This window comes from Mus pahari, chromosome 10 (genome assembly GCF_900095145.1).
Source record: "Mus pahari chromosome 10, PAHARI_EIJ_v1.1, whole genome shotgun sequence".
NCBI lineage: Eukaryota > Metazoa > Chordata > Mammalia > Rodentia > Muridae > Mus > Mus pahari.
Genome location: NC_034599.1, coordinates 35,615,889 through 35,641,888, shown reverse-complemented (window position 1 = coordinate 35,641,888; position 26,000 = coordinate 35,615,889). Strand labels below are relative to the sequence as shown.

The following is a 26,000-nucleotide window of genomic DNA, read 5'->3' as shown; positions in this document are numbered from 1 at the left end:
GATCCATTGGGGAGCATAAAATATGTCACTGGATCCTCCACAAGGAAAATAGGCCATTGGTGCAGAACCAGTCATCAATGATTTAATGAAATTAGAAGTTAGCATATTTCTTAGTGTAAGCCTGGACATTTCTATATTCTTGGGATTTTAAAAGTTATTTTTTCCAGGTTAAAATGTCTTTTTGAAGGCATATTCACAGGAAAAGACACACCCCAGAATCCTCTAAGAGACTCCCTCCGCTCCCTTTTTTTTCTCACTGCAGTGAGTGACTTTACTCTGTATGGGATTAATGGCAGCCAAATTTTCTGTGCCCAGTTAATGAAAGACCCACATGCATCACTGCTGCTTTTGTGAGTCGTGAGAAAGAAAATACTGTGCACAAATAGAACAGTCTTGGGAGATGTAGACTGGATAAAGCTGTGGACCAGAGGCAATGGGCATGACCAAGAAACCCAGGAAGACTGTAAGCATTATGATGTAGCCAGAGACTCTTGAGGCCCTCCCCCACATCGCAGTCTCTCTGTTATACACTCGGTGATGGCTGATGGGCTGCTCCTATGATCCACCACTGCTTTGGCCAGACCTGCTTAGAAATCGATGCTTTGTTTTCTATCAGAGCTGCTTGAATAGGCAATTCACAGCCATGGGAGCCAGATTCAATCTGTTCTTAGGATAGCTACAGGAGAGACTTCATACCGGGAGAGTCTGAGTGCTTATGTCTGTTTTTGCCAAGATTCACATGTTGAGAGACTAACCCAAAGATAATTGTTGTTAGGTAGTAATTAGGCCACGGGTGTGGAGGCCTTATGAATAAGATTAGTGCCTCGTGGAAGAAACCCAAGAGAACTGTCTCGCCACTTCCACCCTTCGAGGCTGCATCTAGAAGCCTCAGTCTGTGAACCAGCAACATTCTCTAGACACTGAGTCTGCTGGTGTTTCACCTGGTTTAAACCACGAGATGTGAACCTCCATCACTCATAAAGCTACGTATGCATCTTTTCACAACAGCCTGCATGAACCAAGGCAGCCATAACCCCTGAATGAGATGTAAGGAAACTGACCAAAGACAGAACCCCAGTACTATGCGTTGAGAATACAGCACCAGACAACTCTTGGCTCATTAAAATCATTTAAATGTGAAATATCTGCCTCCATCACCCGAGAGCTGGGATTACAAGCACTTACAACCATGCATGGCTTTTTTCAAAATGTAGTTTCTGGGGAGCAAGTACATGGACTGAGCCATCTTTCTAGCCCCAACCTGATGTCTTTTAGATCTTGTCTTAGTTCTTTTAGGCTAGAGGAAATGGGAACCAGGGGAAGGCTTTTATAAACATGCTTCGAGGGAACTAGCTTTTAAAGCATCTGTCCCCTTCAGTAGCTGTGGTCCAGTAGAGCTGGAGCCAGACTGGGGTTGGGTTCTGATCCGTTTGTGCTGGGACATGCTTCATAGGGCAAAACTTAGTTGAGCTAAACTACCGGACACCCTCTAAGATCTCATCACTTTCTTGCTTTGTATTGTTCAAAAGATGAAAATCAAGGAAGGCTCACCCCAGGCCCGAGGTGTGTGCAGCTCAGAGGCACCACCCTGCCCATGAAGGCCTAACCCTAACTAAAGTTGGAAGGATCCTGGGCTGGCTCAGCTGATAGACTGTGATGCCAGCCCAGGATCCTTCTTAGAGCTCCAGAATCTTAGTATGGGGGCCATGCTGAGTGAGAAGGGAGCCCAGGGGGTTCCCAGGAACAGAGAATTTGACACGGAAAACCCCTGGAGGTGGTCTCAATGTCAAGTCGGTGGTAGAGGCTTTGGAAATGAGAGCTCAGAGTGTTTAAATAGCCACTTAGGGTTCTCTCCAAATTCTCTCCCTGGGGAAAATGCCCAGGAGGAGTCTTTTGCTTTAAACAATATGGAAGGGATGCCACAGGCCCCACTCAACCTAACTCTCCCAGGTTAGAGGTGAGAACATGGGGCCTAAAGGAGAGAGTTAGCTTCAAACTGAATAACACTCTCTGGACAGAACAGAGAGCCTGCAGGGCTCTGGGCTTATATTTATCCACTGCCTTGGGCAGTATCTTTTTCCATCACCCACTTTGTCTCTATTTCTTCAACAATGGGCCATGACACACAGTGGGAAAAGAGAAGAGAACAGAAGCCATCCCCATCCTCCTGAGGTGATGTGTCCTTTTCTGACCCAGCCTCTGACAGGGATGGATTTTTTTGTGGAAGGAAGCACACAGTATTCTCTGCTCAAAGTCAGAGAAACTGCTCCCAATTGGATTAACAGGCATGGTTCATGGGACTGGCTCCTATTTCCCTCACTTGAAAGCAGGCTTTGCGAAGCACAAAAAAGCTGGTGACACAGGCTTGATGGGCGCTCCCAGGAGGAGGGGGAAGGAAAGAGAAGTTCCCTACTTGGCAAGAGGGATAGAGCAGCCCTGCTGCCCCTCCCCCAGCCAATCTGGCTTTCCTTTGTGCAGGGATGACAAGGGGCAGCTGGTGATGCTGGCAGAGAGGTGGGCAGAGGGAAAGAGCCAAGTGCCTGGCCAAGGTCCGGTTTCAGAGTGTGGATGGTCCTGGAGGATCCCTCCCTCAGATATGGGCACTGACTCAGAGAGCCTCTATGGTCCATTCTGGAAGGTGCTTCAAGGACCTTCCTTATTATTTATTTGGTAGAGGCAGGTGTGTGTGTGTGTGTGTGTGTGTGTGTGTGTGTGTGTGTGTGTGTGTGATCATAAATGTACTGATAGCCTGGCAAGCCTTGAGTAGTGCTTCTGTTGGGAGACTACCTAGGTTTAAACCCCAGCTCTGTCCACATTAACTCTGTCATATTGAACAAATGACATCACCTCTCTGTGCCTCATTGCCTCACATACAAAATGGAGGTGATGACTTCCTAGTGTGACTGGTGCTTAAGTAAGTAAATCAGACACAAAGCACTTCCAGTGGTGCCCGAGTTGGATTGAGTGTGTGCTCTTGTTACTCTCATTCCTTTAACCTAACTGTGTTTTTCTGCACAGGCTAAACAGAATCCTTGAGCAAACCTTTGAGAGAGTCAGTGCAGGGAAAACGTAGTTTTTGGAAATCCCCCCAGATGACTGGAAATCCCGTGAGTTCTTGGGATTTCTGAGGCTCTGACCTTTCAGGTGATTGGCTTGGCATGGTAATTTTCCAGGGCCATCCCCTCCTGGGTGATGTGTCTTCTGACTCTTGAGGGTACTATGAATATACAATCATACACACAAAAAAAGTGCCCATTTGCTACTGATGGGTTGATACAATGAGCACTGGATCCAAGACACAGCTGTTATTTTCTAGAGGTCACATCAAGGCGGTTTGTGCCTCAGTTTCTTCATGTAAAAGACAGAAGTATTTGCTCCATTTCCAAGATTTTTTGCTAAGGAGCATGTGTTTGACTTGCTGAGTGTGAAACGGCAGGGTCACTGGGAGAATTATTGTCACATAGTAGAGATCCTGCTACCATATCTTATACTTACTGTGTATCTCTGAGCAACCTACCTAACCTTTGTTAAGACTCCAAATTCTCTTCTAGAATGTGGGGATAAGTAAGCTCATCTCACAGGGTTAATGTAAAGATTACAGAAAAGCTCGTGTTAGTAACACTTTGTACAGCATGTTATATATTATGATCATTAATAAGGTTGAGGTAGACAAGATGGCTCATCAGGTAAAGGCATTTGCTGCCCTGAGTTGAATGCCCGAGACTTAGGCAAGTTCTCCTCTTACCTTTATTTGTATGCCATGTTTATGCAACATGAGGCTAGGCAAACACACACACACACACACACACACACACACACACACACACATACACACACGCACACACACACACACATGCCTCTACAAAATAAATATAATAAAAAAAATCAAATAAAAAGTAGATGCTTTATTCACCTCCTTGCCAGCCCCCTAAGATAAATACATGCAACTGGATCCACAATACAGATGTTTCAGAACAGGGCTTCAGAAATTCCTCCAGTTGCAGAAGTTGAGTAGTTTTTGTCCAGTCTTCAGTCCAGTTTTGCAGATGTCACAAGTTCTTTGTTATATCTTTGCTGGGGAAATAACAAAGCTTTAGTTTTTCTCTATTTTATTCTTCTGGCTTTTTCCTTTATTAGCTTGGTCTCTTTCCAAATCCCATAGGAAAAGGAAATAGCCTGGTTGGAGTTGTCTGTGGCTGCCTTTAGGGTTCTGGCCTCCTGCGGCCAGCCCTATTCTTATCCACTGGATACCAGAGGCCTCAGTGAAAGGGCACAGGATGGATAGGCTGCCATTAATCATAGAGAAGCCGCCTCCTTCCTGAAGTCTCATCTATTCCACAAGTGTGGCTTCCTCGCTGGAGATGGAAGGCAAGAAAGTCAGGAGAGATCTAGAAGGATGATTAGGGGTAAAAGTGCTCATGTGAATTCACTGTTCACATTCCACACATCTGGCTATAGGCAGGAAGAAAATTACTCTTTCATTTCTCTATGTATACGAGCTATCTCTTTCTATTGGATGTACAGCTCGGTGCTAGGGTGCTTGCTTGCCTAGTGTATGCGAGGACCTGAAGTTAACTCTAATTCTACAAACCAAATGACCCTCTCTGTCCTTTGATGGACTGTGTTTCTTGTTCATGGGCCAATGGGACTGCTAGGCAGGCAGACTGGATCTAGCCAGTGGGACCTTGGTGGGAGACAATTTGAGAAAATAATTTTCTCGGTTCCACTTCTTACTTAATTGTTAATTACTCAATTAACACCTCCTCCAAATGACCCTAGTAAGATGGCACTTTTTCCAGTGCCCACCGTGTCCCATAGAGCAGGGTTTTTTTTTTTGTCTGTGTGTGTGTGACCTACCCACTCTTCTGTCACACTGAAATGACCCAAGGGAGACTGGCAATTGCTAATTGTGTCTCTGGATTGGTTTGGCCTCTCAGTTCATAAACTTTCTGAACTTTAGTTTTTAAAATTTTGATAATGAGGGTGTGGATAGCTTTTCCTGTAAGTCCCGGTAAGGAGAAAGGGCGCTGGGGAGATTCAAGTTCTGAGGTTCATCAAGTAACAGCTCTTGCTCATCAGGCTTGAAGCCCTCAGTTAGAATCTCCTGTACCCACATAAAAAGTTAGGCATGGCTGCCCATGCCTCAAACCACAGCGTTAGCAGGCAGAGACAGACAGACCCTGGGTGCTTGCTGGCTAGCCTGCCAAGTCTAAAGCAGAAAGGTCTGTTTCAGTGAGAGACCCTTTCTCAAGGGAATAAGGCAGAGAGTCATAGAAAGAAGACACCTGATATCCTCCCCAGTCCCGGCTTATGGATCCACGGATCTGTGCATCCACAAGTACATGTGCCACACGCCACACCACACACACTCAGGTGTTTGAGTGCGCGCACACACACATCCCACATATACATATGCTCTCCAAATTTTTTTAAAAAAATGTTTTTAAGATAATGTAGAAAGAGAACAGTGCCTGGTATGTTATAGCTGCTCAATTAAAGGAAGCTTTTAGCCTATAAATGAGTAATATTCCTTTTGCTCATTTTTTGAGTGTGTGCAGAAATATGCGCTACAGAGATACTTCTGAGCTTACTCAAACTGTTACTCATTTCCTTCAAGCACCGGGGAGCACAGCAGTTCTTGGACGTCCAAGGCAGGCTTCCTATAGCAGCTTTATGATCATAAAACTCCGCAACATCACCACTGAGCTTCAGCTGTGTGCGACAGCTATTCCATAGCACTATTATCAGTCCTCCCAAGACTACTAGAGATTTAAAGTTTATTTATTTGTGTGTATATGACGGCTTGGCCTGTAAGTGCGTATGTGTGCCACTTGTATACAGTGCTGGGGGAGGCCAAAGGATGGTGTTAGGTCTCCTGGGACTAGAGTAACAGTTATGAACAGGCTGTGGGTGCTGGGAACCCAACCTGGGTCCCTTGCAAGAGCAGTGAGTGCTCTAGACTGTTGAGCCCTCTGTCTCCAGCTCCGTGACTACTAGAATTTTGGAGTGTTTGCTCGGTGTAAGGGATTTGAGACGAATCATGTTTCTATTCAGTGTAATCATGTTGATTTTACAAATGAAAGGACTGAAGGATAAGAGGGTAAGTAGCTTGTCCAATATCCTGCAGCTACTGAGAAATGGAGATGAGCTAAGGTTCAGTGAGACACAGCCACTTCTATCCATGCTTCTATCCACAATCCTATACAGCCCAAAGCCCTCTAAGACAGGCCCTGCATCAACGCAGAGAAGGCTGAAGTGTGCTTAACTCGTGATTTCTCAAACTCGATCAGTTGTAGTACCATTTGCTTGAGTGCCATCTATTAATACTGAAAAAAAAAAACAACCAAAACTACATAGAACAGATGTCGAGAAATATTTCACTCTGCAAAGACAAAGAAACAAGGGCCAACTGCTACTCTAACTTTATCAGTGGATGCAAGTATGATCTGGGATGTACAAACAAGAAAGTTGACTTCCATACTCTCTAGACCTCCTAGAGCAACACATCTAGGGTGATGGCTGTGTCTGTGTGTTATGATGAGAACTTAAAACATGGAAAGCACACGCCTCAGCTTAGGGATTCAGCTTTAGATAAAATAAATGCAAGTGTATTAGAATAGGAGAGTTCTGCCTCCCTACTATGTGTGGAATAAGGGCTGGAGACACAGCTCAGTGCTCAAGTACTCTCCTAGCATGGGTGAGGCTCTAAGTCAGATCTCTGGCACCATAAGACAATCATCAACAAAACAACAACAACAACAACAACAACAACAACAACGTGACTAGTTTATTTTTGCTGAACTAGACATAGAATGTGTAAAATAAGCAGTTAAAGGCCGGTGAGATGGCTCAGTGGGTATGAGCACTGAATGCTCTTCCGGAAGATCCTGTGTTCAAATCCCAGCAACCTCATGGTGGCTCACAACCACCGGTATGAGACCTGATGCCCTCTTTGGGTGTGTCTGAAGTCAGTTACAGTGTACTTGTTTATAATAATAAATAAATCTTTGGGCCAGAGCGAGCAGGGACTGAGTGAGTGGGGTTGACTGGAGTGAGCAGAGGTCCTAAATTCAATTCCCAACAACCACATGAAGGCTCATAATCATCTATACAGCTACAGTGTACTCATATACATAAAATAAATAAATAAATCTTAAAAATAAATAAATAAATGAATGTTTTAAAAAATATGCATTTAAATTAACCAAACTGGTATAACAAGATCTGAAAGAGAAGATAAACAGGATCGTGGGCGATTGGGCTGAGGTGGGGATACCTCTATAGGAGAGAGCTTTTGAGTTGCTTAGAAAGAGAAGGAAGGGAATAAAGTGTATTCTCCATTTACTATGTGCCAGATGACCTACAGTTGCTGTGTTAACCTTAAGAGTCCTATGAGACTGGGCCAACTTAAGGAGCTTGGACAGGGTAGCACATCTGGTAACCTGTGAGAAAGAGGTCAGTAGTAATATATTATTCACAAGGATCTCGCTTTAAGGTCCCAGAAGTGAGATGTATGCTCTCCTGTGTCTTGATCTCCTCTTGTGTCCTATATCCACAGCCACAGTCATAAACTAGTCCCGGGATCCTCTAGATCAACTCCTCCATTTGAAGCTCGGATTTCAATTTCCTATCCTGTGCCCTGCATCTCAAAGACCATAGGCGACAATGGCATGGCTCTTGGTGTATTAGTGTAATTCCAGTGGAGGGTTCCTGATTCTGTGAGTTATCACAGTGTCCATGACGGCGGAACAGTTATCGCACCTCCTCTAAAGAGATCAACTTGGCTAGTGTTTCCATAGGATCGCAATCTATGCTCAGGGGCCCAGATACCACAGACCTGAGGGATTTCAGGTTACTGCCCAAGAGGGATGTTTGTGAGCAAGAGGTTCCTGCTGGAGATAGCATCTTCCAAGAAAGAGAAATTAGTGCTGCAGACAGAGAGGTTTGCTGATGAGCTCATGCTGCCAGGGAACACTTTCCAGAAGCAAATGGGGTGTACTGGCTTTTGTGGATAGTATGACATTATTTGTGTTAAAGTATGGTCAGGATGACTTGAGGGGTGGAGGGACGGGTGGAAAATAACGAGTGGACAATGAAGGTTTTCTGAAACTCATCTTGTTAGCTGGGTGTCCTAAGGCCTGGAACTGGAAGGGGCTTGTCATTTCAGTCTTGGAAGTCGCTTCACCTTTGGTGTCTGTCATCCTTCCAGGCCTTCTTGGAAGAAGGGATGGAGGTAATTAGAAATGGCATTGGTGAGAGAGTATGTTAACCCACCAACCATATAGGTTCAGACAGCTCCTAGAGGACGGACTTTGCACGGGGACCTCCAGGGTCACATTCACACTCAGACCCAGATAAGCCCATTCTTTTTCAAGTGTGGGAATGCGGGTAGAACTCAGGTTGGATTTTTCTAGCTAGTATGTGTTCCTGGCAGTCGATGACACTCTCAGAACTTCGTTTTCTTTTTGTGTTCATTGAGAGCTTTGAACTTAACTCCTTGGCTTTGATACCTTGATTTTAAGACCAGTCAGCAGGGTGCCACACTGTCCTGAAGATCCCACAGGTCACCTGTGGACTTCTGCCATGCTTCTTTGTAGCATCCTTTCTGTGAAATACTGTCATCCCGTTTCCAAGAGAGGCTGCCCTCTCCTCCTAACCACAGGGCAGCAGCACTTCTGGCGTTGGTTTCTGCACCAAGTTGATGCTCTGATTTGAACCCAGCAGTTGGTTTTAAAGGAACAGCCTGGTCGTGTGCGGAGTTCCACTGCAGTGCTAAGTGTCAGGAGCAAGGCAATACCGGGAGAACCCAGACTTCTCCCGCAGAGGGGGAGCAAGGGGAGGAGAGAGAAGAGAGCGGGAGAAGAGCAGAGAGGGACAGAGGCGGGAGAGCGGGAGAGCGGAAACCACCTAGGTGCAGTCCAGGACGACACCGAGCCAACGCGCTGCGCGCTGGGAGGGGGCTGTGGATATATATAGAAAGAGGGATCGCGCTGCGGTAACACCTAGCCACCCAGACGGCGGGAGCCGAGAGCGCGCCGGCAGGGGAGTTCCACTAGCTCTCGCCGCGCGTCGCCGCCCTCATCGCTTCCAAAGCTGTCCCAGGGCGCAGGGGGACCCTGAACCCGCCTCCACGCTCACCTGCCGGAGGTACTTCCGACTGGACCGAACGCACTGGTCGGCGAGTCCAAAGACTGTGCTCCACTGCTCCCCTGCTTCAGATGGGACTGGCTCTCCTGTTTGCAAAGCCAGGCCCACGGGGAGATGTGCTGAGCAGTAGCCAGCAGCTGGTGCGTCCCGGACGCCGCTGACCGCTAAGTGCCCAGCTCTGGGGTCCACATGAACAGCTTTCCCAACAGACCTAGGTAAGAACTTGTGAACCTACTGGAGCCCCAGGATGCATGTACCTGGGAGCCAGACTGATGGGGAGGAGGAAGCCCTCTGGAATTGGGAGGAGGAATATTGGCGGCGGGGGGGGGGGGTAATTGTTCGATTCCCAGCTTTCTTAGTCCAGCTTCAAAGTTGCCAGAGGGCATGGTAAAGCTATTAGCATGGATTGTGGTCCGGCTGTGATGTCCAAACACCCAGAGTTGGTGTCTCCAGAAAACCACTGAGATAGGGCGCCTCCATCAACTTCCGGAGGTGGCCAGCTGGCTTCTTTCTTCATTCAGTGTTGGAGATGTGCACAGAGCATGTGGAGAGAGGAAGACTTGGAGATTGTGTTTGTGTCTCCCTACGTTTCTGGCAAAAGTTTTGAACTTGGGGACACTGGCTTTCCTTGTTCTGGGCAGAGCCCATCCACGCCTCCTCCCCCTCCCACCCAAATCCAGCTCACATTCACTGCTCCAGCACGACTCGGGTTCAAGACTTGGTAGAACGACAAAGGGTAGCTACAGAGACTGGGGGGGCTTCAGCTTTTCTAATTCCTTCATGAGTGGAGTTGGAAGGCTTGACAGTGGAAGGGTCTCTTGACTTAGACCCAGGACTTCATAGAGTCCCGACTCCTTTCAGGAGAAGTACGACTTTGGCTTGTGCAGATGGAGAGGTGAGAAGGTGCTGTGGGTAGAATCAAGTTGGTAGGGTCCAGGCTTATTCGAACCCATCAGCCAAACATAAACCTGGAGAAACCTCTTTCTCCACACAGCTCCTCAAGAGGGTGCCTGTGCCTTCAAGGAAGCAGAGGACCAAAGAGTGGATTGCATGCACTCAGGTTGTGATTTGGGCTGTGTTTGTAATAGAGAAGAAGCTCAACCCCAGGGCCAGCATTGTACATATTATATATGCTTGGAAGATTCCCTAGATATTTTTCCCTCTAAAAAATAATTTTCTAAAGGCTTGTAAAAATGAAAAGCAAATGTTTTCATGACAGCAGCAGATGCAAACCTCCCACCACTCCAGGCAAAAAACAAAGAAATTGGTGCAGGGGGCTGAGCTAGCTCTTGTCAACACCAACAAGGCCACATTCCTGCATTGGGGCTTTTTCAGGCGGGGGGGGAGGGGAGATCTTAGCTGGAGCCCCTCCATGTAAATTCTGGACATTCATTATTGGATGCAAATTGAAAATGCTGCATTTCTGTCTCCTCCTGATCTGATATAGAAGCTCTTTGGAAAGCACCATAGTACAAAAATACCTCCTACCCAGCGTTTATAAGATTGGATGACAAAGCATAGGCCTGTGGATTCTCACTGAGCAATCTAGTCTTGTTTTCTGGTTGAGGGGAACACTTATTCTCCCTTTCCAACTGTGCCTCCCACCAGTGTTCCTCCCTTGAAGATCGTGTCTCTCAAGTGTACCTAATATCCTAGCCAGGCCAGCTCCAAGACTTCATGGGTTTTTTTTGTTTGTTTGTTTGTTTTTTTGTATGTTGCCCTTTGCTGATTTGGAGGCGGTCATCAGAGAGAGAGAGAGAGAGAGAGAGAGAGAGAGAGAGAGAGAGAGAGAGAGAGAGAGACTTCTCTTGGGTCAATTAGTGACCTTCTCTGAAGCTCTTCTTCAACCTGCAACTTGGGTGGATGGCTCTGCCAGAATCAAAGTGACTCAGGGTCTCATGAAAGCTCTAGTATTCCTACCATCTATACTCAGAAGTTGCTATGAGGCTGTAGATTGGAGGCCGGGCTCTGGAATTACCGTTGAAATACAAGTATTAGGAGCAACTGATCAAAATGTGGCCCAAGCTAGATGCCATCCTAGAATCTCAGTCCTAGAATCTCATTCTAGAATGCTCAGCTGTCTTCAAGGATCACAGATCTTGAATGAAGTCACATCTTTATTAAGGAGATGCTGTTTGTTCCTGCTGCCATCACCCAACCTTTGCTTTTAAACTGCGGTTACCATGGAATGTCCTCGAAGATCAGCTTGGTGTATATAGACTCCCATCTCCCACATCTGCAGTCTGTAGGCAAAGCTGAAATCATCAGCCTTGCCTCCCCCTCCCCCTCCATACCCCCCCCCCCCCAGGCAGCAGCTGGGCTCCAGCTGCTGGGCTCCAGTTGCTGGTCTCTGTCCCCACTGGCTTTGCTTCTGAACAGGTGGTATGCACCTTTCAGCCGTGTGTGGCTTTGGGCTGCTGTCTACAATTCTGCTACAGATGATCATCTGCTGTACATGCCCTGACAAAAGGGGGGTACTTACTTTTGGGGTTTGCCGCAGTTAATGCTCTTCTTGTTTTAGTCTCCAAGCATCTTTCTTCTCTCTCTTCCCCACCTTTATCCCCTTTGCACCAGTGGATTGGTACACCAGGGACCACATTCACCACAGTCGTAGTCATTCTTGAAATGATAATAAAATTAATAGATCTTATATCCAAAGCAGAGATAAGGCATTTATCTTTTGATTGCTACACTCTACGTGCCCTTTATTTTAGTGTGTAAGGCTCTGGAGTCCAAAGTATACCCCAAGAGCCCATTTTCTTTGTAGCCATTGGGTGAGCCCTGTACACAATGAGTAGATGCTGCTAAAGAGGTGAGAGATAGGAAAGTAGCATTATAGCCAGCAAAGGAAGGGACCCATCTTGGGAAATGAGACCCTGGAGAAACACATGGGAGGGTCATCTTAATGTGTCAATGTGTACATGTGTGAAAACAGAATTTATTAGATGGAGGAAACACAGCAGGAGATTGGTGTATGGATCTGTAAGATAGCCCTAAACCCCAAAGGATTGATGTTCTAGTGGGTTGGTTTTGTTGAACCAAAGAACTAGTAATCTGCTAGTCACCTTTTCTCTCAGACTTTCCTCAAATCATCAGTGAAGTTTTGTCTTTAGGGAAGTCTCCGGAGACCTACATAAGGAGAAAAGAATAGCATCTGCCACTGGTAGACATCACTACTGAAGACCTTATTGTAGGCATGCTGAAGGAGTTTACTTCACCAGTTACATATAATAGTGGACAGGAACAACTGTTAGTTTGAAACCCGGACAGACGGCAGGACCTGCCTGAGACCACAAAGGCACAAAGCAGGAAGCATCTCTCCTCTCAACACCCTTGTGGGGCTTTGATTGAGCTCCAGGGCTTCTGGTTGAGGAGTTGACTCTCCTCTCTGAACCAGGATAAGAGTGGGATTAATTGGGAGATGGTGCTAGACTCCAGGGCTCAGAATCAGCGAGTGCCAGTTGAGCCTTTAGCTTGTTAAAAAGCCTTCAGGAAAATCGATCTTGTTCAGAACACAAGACCAGTGATGTACCACCTGCCTGCTCCCCTCCCACCATGCACCGCTACACTCATTGAATACTGAACGTATTTAGCTAGAGGACGGAGTATGAAAAGACAGCTCCTCGGCCATTCTGTCTAATTGATCTCAGAAGTGTCCTCTTTCTAGGCATCTTGAGAGTCTGGGCTCTCAAGGAGCCTAGAGGAAGGCATAAGGAATGAGTTAAGGGTAGACGTCGGGGTGGGGGTGGGGAGCAAGTCTTAGAAGAATGTGTGAGACCCAGCGCATCTGGAGAAAGCTGCTATGGAAGACCAGAGAGAGCAGCTCAGAGGAAGGTGCTGGAGGCATGGGAGTAGAGGGGGAAGAAAAATGGCATATTAGAAACAATGAAAGAAGGGAGGGAGGGTGTCAGAGGAACAAGAGCAGAAAAGATGTGCAAGGAAGAGCCAAAGAGGTGAAAAGAGCAGAGACAGTGGAAGCGAGCCCGGCACCTTGCGGCCAGGTCAGGGAGGGAGCCAAGGAGTCAGCAGACCAGCTTAGCTTTTGTGATTGGAAGGCTGGGCGCTGAAGCCGACGAGCCTCAACCCCTCGCGGCACTGGTTCTATTTTTACATTTTGCAGAATTGAAATTAAACAAATGACCCTGCGAAGGCGTGTTCATGAAGATTTTTATCCCGCACACCCACACACAGCCAGTACTGAGTGGCTGAATATTTAGCATAATAGCCTATCTAATCAGATAAGAAGGCATCCTCCAGAGGGTGGTAGGCTCGAAGCCTGAGCTTTGATGAGAAAGACCTGCTTTGATGACAATGAGCTAAGTTAGAAAAGGAACCTTGTTCTCTAGGTTGGCAGGGATAACTTCAGAGTCCACCATTTCCCCTCCCTGGATTGGATCCCTGCCTTTGTGGGATGCTTGGTCCAGTTCTTCTTGGAGAGCTTGTAGGTGGTGGGTTGGAGGGAGGAGGCGTGGCTGGCTCTCTTTGGCTAAAGCTGCCCTGAGTAGAGGAAGCCTTGCTTAGAATCCAGGCAGTCACTCACACACTCACCCACCCTATTTGTTGTTCAGGAAAACTCTTCTCTGCTGGGGCAACAATGTTTGAGCAGCAAGTGTGATGAGGCTGCTTGCCATATATTTCATACTTGGCACAAACCACAACAGATAATACTTTCCTGGTTTAGACATGGGTTTATGCCTTAAGCCACAGAAGATCTAGTGGCAGTTAAACACACACTCCTTTCATATAGCCAGAAATAAATACAGCTTGACATGCCAATTGATAAGGCCAGGTTGGTTGGGCGGATGCACCATTAGAAAACTGTTCAAAAACTTGTTATTGACAACCATGAGGTTATGTTTAATAGGGTGTTTGTGGGCTCTTTTTCCTTTCATTGAAGACTTACACAATTCTTCCTCTAGCACTTTTAAAATATTTTTTTTTTGACAAGTCCAGGGTCTAGTGATAAAGGCTGCTATTGAATCCATCCTGACTTCACAGGGAGCCATGGGTAGAATAGTTTGACTCAGAAAGGAGTGCTTCTTCCTGCTCTTTCTTGTCAGAATCCCATTGGCTTACTAGCCCAAGAATATTCTCAGAGGCGACTATAAAAAGGTATCGCCAATGCGTGACTCATTGAGACACTCAGAGCACTGACAGGAGCCATATGAATATGTGTTCAAAGAACCTACGAAGGATTGATGGTCCATTAAGGGAAAAGCAGAAGCCAACCTCCCCGGCCCTGCACATACTTTAATCAGGCATCAGAGTGCCTTTTCTGTTCTTGGCATTCTTTCTTCTTGGCTATCTGCTTCTCACAGTGTCTCTGGCATAGCTTTGAGACCATGAAACCTTTGTATGTGGTGGGGGAAAGTCAGCATTTCCTTTATTAATAACAGCTTCATAGTCCGACTTTCCAAGTATGGAGCCCACACCACAGTTCTCTCAGTTCAGTGACACTCAGAGTCAGGACAGGATCCTAAGGGTTAGGCTCACAAGCAACTGGAGCAGAACATGGCTGTCCTCTGTTTTCTTGTCAAACCATTCCCGTGAACTTACCCTTGGGTCTGAGCCTGTTCACGCTCAAGTCAAAGGCTCTGCCAAAAAGGATTTCCTCAGCCTGTTTGGAAGTATCGAGAAAAGTCTTTACCCACGAGCTTCCACTTTGCTGATGAGTCTGGCTTCGTTAACCGTGACCAGTAAAAGCACCTCTGAGCTCTTCATTTTTGTTACTGCATTAGAAGTTCAGCATTCGTATGAAGATACATCGAGTTGTTTTGATTGTTGCTCGTTTTGTTTGCGTTTGATCTTGGGCTATTTACAGATAGATAAGAAGATATCTTGGGGATGGGACTCAAACAAAAATAGGGAATTCGTTTCACACATACCCTTTGTGTACACCATCTGGTGATTGATTACGCAATATCTTGAATGCATCTGTGTTTGGGCTGGGCTGGGCTGTGACCTGTCACTTGATGTCAGCCATGGGATTTTTCCACTTGTCGTATAACTTGGATATTCAAAATGTTTTAGATAGTGACCCCTTCAAGTTTTGAAATTTTAAGTTAGGGATGCTCCTCTTGTAATGAGATGCCATTTACAACCTGGCTTCTCCCTTCCAGAGCTTCTGTACAGAGTAAATGATGAGTAAGATCAGTTTATTTATAGTTGCAGAAATAAGATATAAAGACCAGATAAATATCCAAGCATGGTGGTATGTGCCTATAACCCCAGCATTTGGCTAAGGTAGCCTGAGCCATATAATAAGTTCAAGGCCGTTATAGGACACACATCAAAAAAAATTATATAAAAATGAGATAAAGAAAAAAGAAAAAAAGAGAAAGAAAAAAGAAGAAAGAAAGAATCTGAGATGTGTAGATAGTAATTACAGCTGGGACTTGAAACCAGTTCTGTGATTTTCTGCATGGCTGCTTTCTCAGTAGGTTTTGCTTTAAATTTTCAGTCCATCCCTTTCTTGTCATATACCACTAATTAACGCCCACCATCAGCAGATAGGGACGCACCTGCACCTGCTTGTAGCTATACCAATCACAACATCCTTTAAAATACAAATGCCTATGCCAACATGGTTACAGAGATTTGGAACCCAAGAGGGAGGTAAACAAACAACGTCAATGTTCTTGAGACTGACTTTTTCTTCTTTTTCTTCTTCTTCCAGTTTTGGCATATTCATACTGCCAAGTTGCCTTGACATTTAAATCACAGAAAATACTGGATGAAAGTTGGCTCTCTACTGTATAACTGTTTTGATTCCCTTTCTTGTAGGAGCCTTACAGGGAGCTCCTGCCCTGTGGCTTACTCCTGCCGAAGCTTGAGTAAATTTATTTAAGACGAAGAGGTTAATAGTAGATTTCGGGGTGACTGGGACTTCCATGAGAGAGCTGAGGCAAGTCGCTCTGGACTTGAGGGCTTAGATAAACGGGTTCTCGCTTGAAGTATCACTTCATCTTGTGGGGGTCCAAGGCTCCCATTTGAACTTGGTTGGCAACAGGCAAAAGGGAACGTCAATGTCTGGTCTTGGCTGGTCTTTTGCATGCATGAGCTTTCTGCTATTTGTTTAAGCAGAGTACAAACCCAGGTGAATAAGGCTATGCTGGTGGTTTTATTTAGCAGATAGACTAACACAAGCCGAACAATCTGTTTTGACTTGTCAAGGAGCAGAAACAACATAACAGAATCATCAGGGCTGGTCTCCTCGAATGCATGCCTAGCTGTGATAAGAATAGGAAGATTATAAAATGGGGTTGAAATAATTTTATCTATTCCCGTTCCTTCTTCCCATATATGATACTTTTCAAGACACCTGTATGCTGAAGATGTGAGCACAGCATGCCAAGGCTAGCTTTGATTCTTGTTTGTGAAGCCTGATATCGCTTAGCAACATTCAAATTTAATTTAGGCACCAAGCTTCGGGCTACTTTGAATATCTGTAGTAAAATGGTGACAGTGTGATCAAACCTGGTCCCCTGGTCCTGGCAGAGGATGAAAGAGTGGCATCGGAGCAGTGTGAAAGGAGACAGAGGAATAAATTTACACTTTCTTTACACTTTCTAAGGGTTTTCTTCCTCTTCTAGTGATGGCAAGAAATCTGTTAAAGGATTAGAATGGAGGCTTTTATGAGTCCCTGGGAAATGGCCTTATTTCCTCCTCTTATCTACTTGAGCACCTAGCTCTAGGAATTGTGGCTAGGACAGAATGTGTCCTTTCCTAGTTCCATTCTGTTCTTGCTTATTTCTGTCACAGTTTTAAAACCACATCTTCCATTTATATACCTCTGGCAGGAATTTATTAGTCGAGAAGCAAAGTGGGTAATGAAGATACAGAACTGAAGAAGGTTCAATGTTTTCCTTCAGAGAGCTCGTGGTCTAGTAAGGAAGGCAGCGTACGAGAGGGAAAGCTACCATAGAAATGACTCCACGGAAGGGAGTCTCTGGGGTCATGGGGACACTGAACCCAGCCGTGAGGAGAATAGCCTGTGAGAAGCTAGGAAGGCCTTTTTGGAGTAGTATTTGAGGTGGCTTTTAACAGGTGAGCAGGTGAGCTGCAGCTGGAATGAAGTCATTCTTCAGGCAGAGGGGACAGTGTGCACGAACACAGGGGACGGCAAAGTGTTTTATGTGTTTGTGGGCTGTGAGTCAGGAGCGCTGTGAAGGGGGTGGGGCAGCCAGTCTGCAATGGAGCTTCGAAGGCCCAAGTGTACAACCCGCATCACACGGAGGCTGCAGATTATATTTAGTGAGAGATTAAATCAAGATTTCTTGTCTGAAAGAAAGATAACATGTATGGCCTTGTGGGTGTTAAGTCCAAACAGGAGGAGGTTCAAAGTTAGGGTCAGGGGCCATAGACAGGAACACGGGGGTGTCCAGGTGAGACTTCCTATGATAAAGAAGCGTGGAATGTGCCATCCAGAGTCGAGAGGAAGTTTAGAAGAAAGTCATCAAAGTTTGATATTGAATGGGTAGTGGAAGCTGAGGGAGGCTAGTGGGGAATCACAGCATGCACAAATGCTCATCTCATGGTCTGTGCTAGACCAGTGGCCATGACTCGGGACAGGAAGTTCAGGAACAATGTGGGGTTGTAAAGTAAGCTGACTACATGAGAGTTTAGGCAGGCTAAGGATAAAGTGGGTCATTTGTAAACTTGCTAAAAGAGTTCCAATAAAGGTGGAAGGAAAGGTGGAAGGAAGGTGGAAGGAAGGTGGAAGGAAGGTGGAAGGAAGGTGGAAGGAAGGTGGAAGGAAAGGTAATCAGGGCTGCTCAGGGCTTAGGAAGAGCTCAGGGGGAGACTTGGAGTCGGTTGGCTTCTGAAAGAGGAAGAGATGTAATGACAGCTGAGGAGATTAGAGAATGAAACTGTTTCAACAGAGAGAATTGTGGCCAGGTGTAGGAGCCCACACTTCAAATCCCAGCACTCGGGAGGCAGAGGTGGGCGGATCTCTGTAAGTATGAGGCTGGTCTATGTAGTGAAATGAGAGAGAGAGAGAGAGAGAGAGAGAGAGAGAGAGAGAGAGAGAGAGGCACTATGCAAACTCTACAGAGCTAGTAAACAGAAGCACTGTGCAGAGGAAGAATGAAGGACAGCCAGGATTTATGACCTGTGGAGATGTATAGTAAGCATTTTGTATTTTTGACTTAATTTTTATTGAAAAAAGTTATAAGAAACAATTACCTTTTTTCTTTTTTTTTATGAGAAAGGGGGAACATTTTCAAGAGTGAGTCCTACTTTTAGGAGTGTGGAGGACCATCAGGAGAGAACTTCTCTCCCTTCTGTGAAAAAGGGTTGCAACCTTCCAAGAGCAAAGTGAGAAGTGAGTGGAGGGTTCCAGAAGAATGGAAAAGCTCTGAAGAATCAAAACCATCACTCCATGTGGAGTAAGGACAACCCTACATAGCACTCACACTGTCAGGAGTAAGGATAACCCGACAAAGCACTCACAGGGGCAGGAGTAAGGATAACCCGACATAGCACTCACACCAGCAGCAGCTGGAAGCTCTCTGCCATGACTCAGTCCTGTAGAGTCCAATCAGGAGTTATTTTGAAGAGTTTCTGAAATGTTGCAACCTTTCCTCCACCTTAGACTTTGGAAGCTCTAGCTAGTCAACAGGGTTCTTGTTTTCCATGGACTGCAGGCTGCTTTAGAATATATTCATCCAGAGATCACAGTTCCTGGCTCTCATTTCACAAAATTTCAGGTTCACGAAGTAAATGTTCTAGGCCATTCCCCACACTTCCTCTTTAGCCAAATGATATAATGGCTTCCATTTTTGCCTGGCATATTCTGTGCCGTTGATTCACCGCCCCGTAGTCATGTGCTTTCCACACGCTTTGACAACCAGAAGCCAGGCATATGACAAACCTGCTGAGCCAGACAAAACCTCTTCCTGTCATTTGGGAAACAGCAGCAGCGGGCAGGAGAGTTGCCTGTCAGACCCATCTAGTACAGTTCTCTGCGGTTTGTCCGTCCTTACTGGGTCTCAAACCACCAGGATGTCTTGGTATTTATAACCTTCTGCAGCTTGGTGCAGATGCAGGTCTACCCCACACCTTGGTGCAGATGCAGTCTATCCCACAAGGCAACAGCAAAAGGAAACAGGTCTCCAGGCATCTGTGAACAATTGACAGCATTCAAAATGAGCTTTATAAAATCAGCAGGGGAGGACAAAAGTCAGCTGTGTTTTGTTGGCCTGCTTATTTGTTCACAGAGCACCAAGCAAGGTTTCAGGATGCCCCTTCTGTGTCAGTCTGTCACTCTTTTGTACAGGTGGTTCTGATTTCCTTCCCTGCTATTAAAGGAGAAGATGAAATGTAATTACCCAGGGCTTTAATTTTCACGTCAAACACAATTACACAGAAAACAATCTGATAGAGTGTAGGTGCTTCCTAAGAACCAGGACCTGGTTTGGTGGTAAGTTCTGGAGAGAAGATGCTAAAAGTTAAGATCTCAGTATTCCTCTTTGTGTACCCCTGGCTAGTGAGGAGCCTCGAATCACTTCATGTTGACCTTTTGCATGTGAGGAAAATGAGCCTCATGGGAGAGCCACTTAATGAAGTTGATCAGTCTGCTGGTGATAGATGTGGGACAGGCTTCTCTCCCATCTCCTGACATAGCATCTAGTGTTCCCAGCTCTCTGCAGAAGCTCTTCATCCCCCAGATGCTGGAGCAGGGTAATTTGAGGTGGTTCAGAGTGGTGTTGCCATTTAGATGGCCAGTTGCCGGTCACCACAATATTCTTGTCCCCAGTTTGACCAGTGTGCAGATTATGCTATGACTTTACATCTTGTACCCTTGGAATATCAATCTTCCTTCTCTTCCACTCATTATCCCGTGACTGTGTGCTTAAGGGAGAGCAATTTGAGCAAATAGATTTTGTTTTTACCATGATATATTTCAAATACTTGCACAAACTAATAATAGATTAAAAATTACTGTTTTGAGGAGCTGGGAAGATGGTTCAATGGGTAAGTGCTTGGATCCCTAGCACCTCTGTACAACTCTGGGCATGGCAGCAACCATCTGTCACCTCAGTGCTAGCAGGGTGGATCTCCAGAGCTTGCTGTTCAGTCAGTCTAGCCATTTCCATGAGCTTCCATTTCAGTGAGAGATTCTGCCTCAAAAATAAGTTGGGAAGTAATAGAGAAAGGTCCTCTAGATCAATCTTGGCCTTCATAGGCATTTACACACACATGCATGTGCACCTGTGTATGTAAGCAAGCACACATACCTCATAGATAAAATAATTACTTTAAAGTTAGTCTTTTGACTTGGGGTGGGGCGTGGCAGTCAAGTTCAAGGCATTGTACATGCTAAGCAAGTGCTCTATCACTGAGCTATATGTCCAGCTCATCTTGGGATTATTTGTAACAGGCAGAAATTTGTTATAAATAATTGATACTAACCCCTTCTAAAGGTCAGCGGCCTCTTCTAACAGTCATGACTATAGAACCATGTAGAGCTGTTTATAGCATTTGACTGGTCTTCTAGACAAACTGTGGGTGTAGATAGTCCTTGCATGGCACAGACATGGTTTGTCATGGCCAGAAGTCACTTATTTCTCAGCTTTCTGACTTGCTAAGGGCTGGCTCAGAGTCCATGACCTACTCCAGCATGGGCATCTGAGTAAATGTGGTTTGGCTTTTCCTTCCTCTTTCAGAAGAGGCAGACAGTCTGCAAAGTTATTGTTGAGATCTTGTTGGTCATGTTGGTGGTGTACATGCTGTTTGTTACAGAAACAGGCACTAAGCAAATGTCTCTAGTTCTGGGACTTTTCTGGGGGGTCACCCTTCAGGAATACTAGAAAAGCCTAAAGTATACATCAGAGGAAATCCCCAAAGTGCTTCTCTTAAACATATAGGTGGGAGAAGATAATTTGATGATGAACAAGAACATGGTTGGGAACCAGGTAAGATACTCATAAGAAAAATATATCCTAGGCTGGAGAGATGGGTTGGTGGTTGAGAGTCTTGCTGCTCTTGCAGAGGACCTGGGTTCATTTTCCCTTCATGCACACAGGGACTCACAACCATCTGTAATTCAAGCTTCAGGGGATCCAGCACCCTCCCATCCCTGCAGGTAGCAGACCCACATGTGACATACTTACATAATGCAGGCAACACAGTCATCCAAATAAAATAAATATATCTAAATGAAAAGGAAAATAAAATTCTTGGAAGGTTTTTCTTTTTTTCCTCCTTAAAACATGACAAAAATATTATGGAATACTTGAAGAACTCAGATCTTCTCCTTTTGCCAACACTTGAAGTTCTTGGAAGATTAGAGATGGCTCACTCATTCTGGGCATTTTTGGTTCTGTACTGGTGGATTATTTTGTTCTCTGATATTTCCTTCCCCAGGGGGAGTCCCATATGGACAAACTGTGAGTTAACAGCCGTGTAGACATCCATGGTAATAGCTTTACTGCATAGGTACTCAGACATGGTAGTGATGACTAGAAGGTGACATGCTGGGAAAGTCAATGTAGCACTGGTATCTGCTTCCATTGTTTTCCTGGTTTGTTCAAATCCTATGAACTGCTTCCAAAATGTTAAAGATGATGTGTTCATAGTCTGCATTGTTCCTCTGTTGTCTGTGTTAGTGTTTCTGTCTGTTCTTAGATAACTCATTGAATAATACGGTGCTTTGCCTGTCCACTCCTCCTCTCCACAATCAAGCCTAGGCCCACTGTCAAAGACAGGTGGTTTTGCTGCTGAGCCTTGGGAACAGAAAATGGCACTCACAATAGTCGTTACTCTCCCACGTATAAACCCGTCCTCCCTTAGAATAAGCCGTTGTCTCTGTTCAGGCTCTAACTGAAATCACAGTCCGGAGTTTCAAGGTGTCTTCTCTCAGACATGAATGTCATTAAGGTCCAGAAATTTCCAACCACAGATTTACTATCTTTGGATTAAAAGCCCGAGAACAGATTACTGCACACCTCTAATGCAGGAAGAGCAAGTTAAAAACAGCTTGACATCCTCGAGATCACTGACCTGCGAGCCGCACATCCTTCCAGTTTTATTTTGATAAAAGCCTCCAAATGTGCTTGGTTTTGCTTGGTTAAATTATTGCAAAGCAATACACTGCAACCCTCTGCTTTTATTTCTAGATCATCCCAGGGAAGGGCTAATGGACTCGCACTCTGGCTGAGTGCTTGGATGATGAGATGATGGATAGAGGGGAAGTCATCTTTGGAATGAGCTAAGTTAAAACATCATTTAAAGCTCTGTTGCTGAGTTGCCGTCACTAGCATTTGTCTTCCCTAGTGTCACACAGAACAAAGTAATCAAAGGGTTTCAGGGAAGTATTCATTTGACCTTGGCATTGACTGAGGTCTAATCTGTGTCTGAAGATTCACATTCATCGTGATCACTGATGTCAATAACAGTGTTTTATTGGAAAGTTTATCCTGGGCTGAAGACCTAGGTAACCATAGAATGTCTATGGTCTCATTTAATCGCCGTCACGGAAGTGAGTCAGTACCATCAATTTCCCAACTTCTCAAGATTTGGGAAGCTAAAAGATGTCTTCAGGGTTACAGAGGTAGCACATACCATTGAGGTTCAAATTAGGGTCTCATTGCAGGGTCTGAGTTTCCAACAGGGTTATGTCACATGAAACAAAGTAATCAGAAATTACCAGACAGCTCTTCTTTCTAAGATATGATACTAAATTTATGGAGTGAAGGTGAAAAGTAGCATAAATTTTTAAACAACTTGAAAATTGCCACACAAGAAGCCATTTAAAAGCAACTAAAAGGAACTAGAAAGATAGCTCAGTGGGTAAAGGTCCTTCCCACCAAAACAGACGGCATGGATTCTATTCTCAGCACATAGATATCAGAAGGAGAGAACCAACTCCTGCAAACTGTGGTCTGGTCACACAAGTAAACTGAGATTCATACATGTCTTCATCCTCACAAGCAGGCACACAGACACAGTGTATATATATATATATATATATATATATATATATATATATATATATATATATGTGTGTGTGTGTGTGTGTATGCATATATATATATATTAGATTTGATATTAGATATATAATTTTTTTAAAAAACATGACTAGGAAACCATCTATCATGTACATGCCTGTAGTTAAAATACTTCTGAAGCGGTGACAGAATACGTAGTAAGACTCTCAGAAAGCAAAACAAAGCAAAACAACAGCCCAGTAATTAATGATACAAATACTCAATGTGTGAAGTATATTACACTCATAAAGAGGAAGTCACAGAAGAAGGTAAGATTGACAATGGGCTCTGAAGAATGAGCAAGATTTACATGGATTGAAAATAAATTGGGAAAGCATTTCATACAGAGGAGGTGCTGAGAAGAACACGCCCGAAGGTGAGAGAGCACGAGGTGCTTGGTGTTGACCGGTTCAGAGTGGCTGGAGTGGGGTAGACACAGTATCCCAGAAGGAAGCATCTGAGTTATGGCCTGTTTGGCCAGCAGATTTCTGCCCAGTGCCTTTTTTTTTCATTCGTTATTTTCTTCATTTACATTTCAAATACTATCCTGAAAGTCCCCTATACCTTCCCACTGCCCTACTCCCCAACCCACCCACTCCTGCTTCCTGGCCCTGGCATTCCCCTGTCTGGGGCATATAATCTTCGCAAGGCCAAGGGCCTCTCCTCCCATTGATGGCCTACTAGGCCATCCTCTGCTACATATGCAACTAGAAACACAGTTCTGGGGGATACTGGTTAGTTCATATTGTTGTTCCTCCTATACGGTTGCAGACCCCTTTAGCTCCTTGAGTACTTTCTCTAGCTCCTTCATTGGGGGCCCTGTGTTCCTTCCAATAGATGACTGTGAGCATCCACTTCTGTATTTGCCAGGTACTGGCATAGCCTCACAAGAGACAGCTATATCAGAGCCCTGTCAGCAAAATCTTGCTGGCATATGCAATAGTGTCTGGGTTTGGTGGCTGTTTATGGGATGGATCCCTGGGTGGGGCAGTCTCTGGATGGTCCTTCCTTCCTTCCATCTCAGCTCTGAACTTTGTCTCTGTAACTCCCTCCATGGGTATTTTGTTCCCCATTCTAAGAAGGAATGAAGTATCCACACTTTGGACTTCCTTCTTCTTGAGTTTCATGTATTTTGCAAATTGTATCTTGGGTATTCTATGTTTCTGGGCTAATATCTACTTATCAGTGAGTGCATATCATGTGTGTTGTTTTGTGATTGGGTTATCTCACTCAGGATGATATCCTCCAGATCCATCCATTTGCCTAAGAATTTCATAAATTCATTGTTTTTAATAGCTGAGTNGTACTCCATTGTGTAAATGTACCACATTTTCTGTATCCATTCCTCTGTTGAGGGACATCTGGGTTCTTTCCAGCTTCTTGCTATTATAAATAAGGCTTCTATGAACATAGTGGAGCATGTGTCCTTATTCCCAGTTGGAATATCTTCTGGGTATATGCCCAGGAGAGGTATTGCTGGATCTTCTGGTAGTACTGTGTCCAATTTTCTGAGGAACCGCCAGACTGATTTCCAGAGTGATTGTACCAGTTTGCAATCCCACCAGCAATGGAGAAGTGTTCCTCTTTCTCCACATCCTCGCCAGCATCTGCTGTCACCCGAATTTTTGATCTTAGCCATTCTAACCGGTGTGAGGTGGAATCTCAGGGTTCTTTTGATTTGCATTTCCCTGATGATTAAGGATGTTGAACATTTTTTTCAGGTGCTTCTCAGCCCTTTGGTTCAGTTGAGAATTCTTTGTTTAGCTCTGTACCCCATTTTTAATAGGGTTCTTTGATATTCTGGAGTCCAGCTTCTTGAGTTATTTGTATATATTGGATATTACTCCGATACCCAGACCACATAAAGACCCAACAAAGAAAGAGAACTTTAGACCAATTTCCCTTATGAATATCAATGCAAAAAATACTCAATAAAATTCTCTCAAACCAAGAACACATCAAAACGATCATCCATCATGATCAAGTAAGCTTCATCCCATGGATGCAGGGATGGTTCAATATACGGAAATCCATCATCATAATCCACTATATAAACAAACTCAAAGACAAAAAAAACCACATGATCATCTCGTTAGATCCTGAGAAAGCATTTGACAAAATCCAACACCCATTCATGATAAAGGTCTCAGAAAGATCAGGAATTCAAGGCCCATACCTAAACATAATAAAAGCAATATACAGCAAACCAGTAGCCAACATCAAACTAAATGAAGAGAAACTTGAAGCAATCCCACTAAAATCAGGGACCCACTTTCTCCCTACCTATTCAATATAGTACTTAAAGTCCTAGCCAGAGCAATTCGACAACAAAAGGAGATCAAGGGGATACAAATTAGAAAGAAAGAAGTAAAAATATGACTATATGCAGATGATATGATAGTATATATAAGTAAGCCTAAAAATTCCACCAGAGAACTCCTAAACCTGATAAACAGCTTCAGTGCAGTAGCTGGATATAAAATTAACTCAAACAAATCAGTAGCCTTCCTCTACACGAAGGACAGACAGGCTGAGAAAGAAATTAGGGAAACAACACCCTTCACAATAGTCACAAATAATAAGATACCTTGGTGTGACTCTAAGGAAGGAAGTGAAAGATCTGTATGATAAGAACTTCAAGTCTCTGAAGAAAGAAATCAAAGAAGATCTCAGAAGACAGAAAGATCTTCCATATTCATGGATTGGCAAGATTAATATAGTCAAAATGGCTATCTTGACGAAAGCAATCTACAGATTCAATGCAATCCCCATCAAAATTCCAACTCAATTCTTCACAGAGTTAAAAAGGGCAATTTGCAAATTCATCTGAGGAGGCAGAGGCAGGCAGATCTCTGAATTTGA

General features: G+C 44.7%; 1 protein-coding gene across 2 annotated transcripts in view; it reads left to right on the top strand.

Annotated features, from left to right (window-relative positions):
- The first annotated feature begins 8,997 nt into the window (after window positions 1-8,997).
- Window positions 8,998-26,000, top strand: part of Gramd1b (GRAM domain containing 1B) — a 234,647-nt gene continuing 217,644 nt past the window's right edge. The window contains exon 1 of one of the 2 annotated variants that reach the window (XM_029543023.1): window positions 8,998-9,362. In XM_029543023.1, coding sequence (XP_029398883.1) covers window positions 9,337-9,362 — 26 coding nt within the window. In that variant the 5' untranslated portion in view covers window positions 8,998-9,336. The remainder of the gene's footprint in view (window positions 9,363-26,000) is intronic. The other variant, XM_029543022.1, reaches the window with a different exon arrangement.